The 3,836-nt window shown below is 39.3% G+C and overlaps 1 protein-coding gene across 1 annotated transcript in view; it reads right to left on the bottom strand.

Moving 5' to 3' along the window:
* Positions 1-371: 371 nt before the first annotated feature.
* LOC126399197 (phospholipase B1, membrane-associated-like) overlaps positions 372-3,836 on the bottom strand; it is a 25,481-nt gene continuing 22,016 nt past the window's right edge. The window contains exons 37-41 of the mRNA XM_050059039.1: positions 3,100-3,181; positions 2,894-2,998; positions 2,706-2,801; positions 2,524-2,598; positions 372-1,104 (exon numbers count right to left, since the gene is read on the bottom strand). Of these exons, the coding sequence (XP_049914996.1) occupies positions 799-1,104; positions 2,524-2,598; positions 2,706-2,801; positions 2,894-2,998; positions 3,100-3,181 (664 nt within the window). The 3' untranslated portion in view covers positions 372-798. The remainder of the gene's footprint in view (positions 1,105-2,523; positions 2,599-2,705; positions 2,802-2,893; positions 2,999-3,099; positions 3,182-3,836) is intronic.

The raw sequence follows: 3,836 nt of genomic DNA, 5'->3' as shown, positions 1-3,836 counted from the left end.
ATTAAAAGTAATTAAAGTGTCATAGTATAGTATGTCGTATAAAGTCATTAAAAAGTCATAGTGCAGTATGTTATAAAAAGTTATTGTATAGTATGTCATAAAAGTCATAGTATAATAGCAAAAATCACCTCGACAAACTAGAGTTTATATAGATGGTAGACTTCAGAGATCAGGAAACATTCCTGGGTGTGACAACGTAGTTTAGAAAGTTATCCAAACATGACTCAAATATTGTAGAAATTTTATTTTATCAATAAATAAAAATGAGAAATGTACAAAACTCCTGGATTCAACAAGGTCAGTCAATTACATACGGAATATTTTACAATTTCTGTGTAGTACAAAAATTACAAATATTTTACATACTTGTAGCACCATTAGGTTAATTATTGTTATACAAACAATATAATCACAGCAGTGTGTATAACGTGAACAGGCTCCCAGTCTGCAGCTCTATGCAGCTTTCTAGATGATTATGTCAGAAGTAGAAGAACAGCTCACACTAACACCCCTCAAATAGAACGATGGACAGCTGCTCCCCCAACAAAACTTCAGACACGCTGACTGTTCACTACCTGCCTCCAGTGAAACAAATATCCAGCATTCATTTCAGGAATTGGTGGACCAAACCAGCTGAATATTGGACTTCAGAGGACTGTAATGACATATCACACATCACATATGCTGGGTGTTTCTTCTGCAGTCCACTTTCTGCCCTCTAGTGGTCAAAAATTGCTTGATGCAGCTTTAAGGCTTAAATATACTGTCGACAAAAACAGCTTCATAGGAATGACTGCATTAAAAACCAGTTCCTTTCATTTCTAATTTCTCCCCTTTGTTCATCTGACGCTGACAGCAGGAGAGAATTAGCCAGGCGAGAACAACACCAGCAAGTAAACTAACAATCCCCACAATCACTGGCACCCACACCGGCATAGAGGAGGGACACTTGGGCAGGATGGTTGGTGTAGGAGTGGAGCTGTGGGTGGTAGTGGTGAGTGTGGAGTGTGTGGAAGGAGTGTAGACAGGAGCTTTGGTTGTGGTGGTAGGGATCACTGGTGAACTTGGTAGGCTGTTGATCTTGGTGAAGATGAAGGGATTGACCTAAAGAAAACATAAAATAGGTAATTTAAGAAATAAAGAACTTTAAAAAAATATGTAAAAAAAAATTTTTAAGCCCAACTATACTGAAGATTCAACAACAAAGATCCACAGTTCAACTCAGGGATTATAGGCTGATAATTCAAGTTATATGGAGACCAAAAGTGTTCAGTATTGAAAAACTGAAAAATAAAATAAATAACAGTATGACTAAAAATGTAAAAAAAAAAATTAAAACGGTAACATTTGGAATAATATAATACATCTGAAAAATCAGGCTCATTATAAAAAATGTCATTTCATCCTTCCATTAACTCAGTTTTATTTCACTTAAGTAATTCTTTTCAAAAGGCCATTTTTGCAAAGACTATGACTGTTTTCAAAGCTGTAAGAACTTCCTAAATTAAGTTTAAAAAAGACCCTCTTAAAACTCTAAAAACGTATGTCACCTACACAGAACATGATCACAAAAACAGAACCAATTTAAACCAACAACAACAAAAGCGGTTAGATTCCATCCAATGCAACACATGGAGATGCAGAAATACACACACAAAAATAGGATTGTTATACAAGTAACGGCCACTTTATTAGGTACAGCTGTTCAACTGCTCATTAATGCAAATAGCTAATCAGCCAATCGTGTGGCAGCAACTCAATGCATTTAGGTATGTGGACATGGTCAAGACAACCTGCTCAAGTTCAAACTGAGCATCAGAATGAAGAAGGTGATTAAGTGACTTTGAACATGGCATGGTTGTTGGTGCCAGAAACTGCTGATCTACTGGGATTTTCACACACAACCATCTCTAGGGTTTACAGAGGATGGTCCGACAAAGAGTATGGTCTGAAAATTGCCTCGTTGATGCCAGAGGTCAGAGGAGAATGGCCACACTGGTTCAAGATGATATTAAGGCAACAGTAACTCAAATAACCACTGGTTACAACCAAGGTCTGCAGAAGACCATCTCTGAACCAACATGTCGAATCTTGAAGCAGATGGGCTACAGCAGCAGAAGACCACACCAGGTGCCAATAGAAGATTGGAAAAACGTTGCCTGGTCTGATGAGTCTGGATTTCTGCTGCAACATTCAGATGGTAGGGTCAGAATTTGGTGTAAACAACATGAAAGCATGGATCCATCCTGCCTTGTATCAACGGTTCAGGCTGCTGGTGGTGGTGGTGGAATGATGTGGGGGATATTTTCTGGGCACACTTTGGGCCCCTTAGTACCAACTGAGCATGGTTTATTGATCTTTTAGGTGGCTAAAAACTAACAGATTGAGACAACATTTGCTCAGCGCCAGGAAATTACTGTAAACAAACATTGGGATTCAGTCTATAGCTCTAGTTTAGTGATTCAATAATAACTTGAGTTGTGAACAGTGTAATTTCCAGACATCAGAAACCTGCACACATACCTCAGAGGGACAGTTGATCTTGGAGCGGTCATACGTGAAGTTGTTGTAGGTCTGCTTTCTGCCTACAGGCTCCAACTGTAAAGACAGACAGAGAAATCCTGTAACACCACCAAAAAACATTGGAAAACTTGGAAACACTGGTCAGTGTGCTGCAGGTTGGTGCATTATTGCTCCATGCTCACCATGTTATTCCACAGAGCTATGGCCATCTCAGCATGAGCTCGATCACTGATGTGGAAACAGTCCACGGAGAAGAAACTCGTGTCAGGCTCACCCGTCTGGTGGAAAGATTAGGTTTTCAGCATGGGTACCTTTCATTATTTGTGTGTGGATGCTTGTTTGGATGCATTTGTATGTCTCTGTAACTCACTCCAATATGAGGGATGAAGGTGTTCTGTAAAAAGGGTTGAAGAACAACTGCAAAGTCTTCTTTTCCATCATAGCGATTTCCAGAAATAAGATGCTGAATCTCAGCCTGGGATGGAAAAAGAAAAGTAAATTGGAAGAATGACAGAGACAGAAAACCTAATTTACTTATAAAATATTTAAATGGTTAAAAGAGCTCTTTGGTTTTACCTGATACTCGCGATTGATTCGTTTTATCTCTCCAAGCTCTGGGGAGTTCTCCGCTGGGTTGACAACACAGGGACAGTTGGTTCTGTGAAAAACAGATTCCTGTTTATTCTCCTTTTGATAAGATGAGGAAGGGCTTGATCCCAAAACAAAGAATAGGTGCAAAGAAAATATGTATTTTTGATTTTGGAGTGAACTGTCCCTTTAATCAATAAGCTATGTCTTCACTAGATGTTAAATATTCAGGGGAAACTGCACCACTTGACGGACCAATCTTAATTTTTTGAGGCAACCTGCATCTACTGATTTATTTTTTTACCACTTGGGGGCAGCAGAGACAAGCTTTAAACACAGCGATGACATATCACCTTTTAAACTGATTCTAGTCTATACCCATTGAGTACACCATACCATGACTTAGTCATACCAAAAATTAGGGGAAAAAAACCCCCAAACATTCGGCCACAGGGGGAGCCACAGTGATCAGTCGCATTTTGGCCATTTTTATGCATTTTTCTGTTGTTATAGCGCCACCCAGTTGCCAATTAGAGTTAAATGTCTCCAATCACCTTGAGGCGTCCTGTTCTACATATCTACCAAGTTTAGTAAAAATTGATATGGCGGTTAGGCCTAGATAAGAAGTTAGCTCTCTAGCACCCCCATTTTGTTTGATGGGGTCAATAATGGAGGGGTCCCCTCAGATTATGTGTGGTCATATGCCTACAAAGTTGCGTGGTGAT

The sequence above is a fragment of the Epinephelus moara genome, chromosome 12, assembly GCF_006386435.1.
Source record: "Epinephelus moara isolate mb chromosome 12, YSFRI_EMoa_1.0, whole genome shotgun sequence".
Lineage (NCBI taxonomy): Eukaryota > Metazoa > Chordata > Actinopteri > Perciformes > Serranidae > Epinephelus > Epinephelus moara.
The sequence above is the reverse complement of the archived record's forward strand: the minus strand, read 5'-3'. Positions and strand labels throughout refer to the sequence as shown.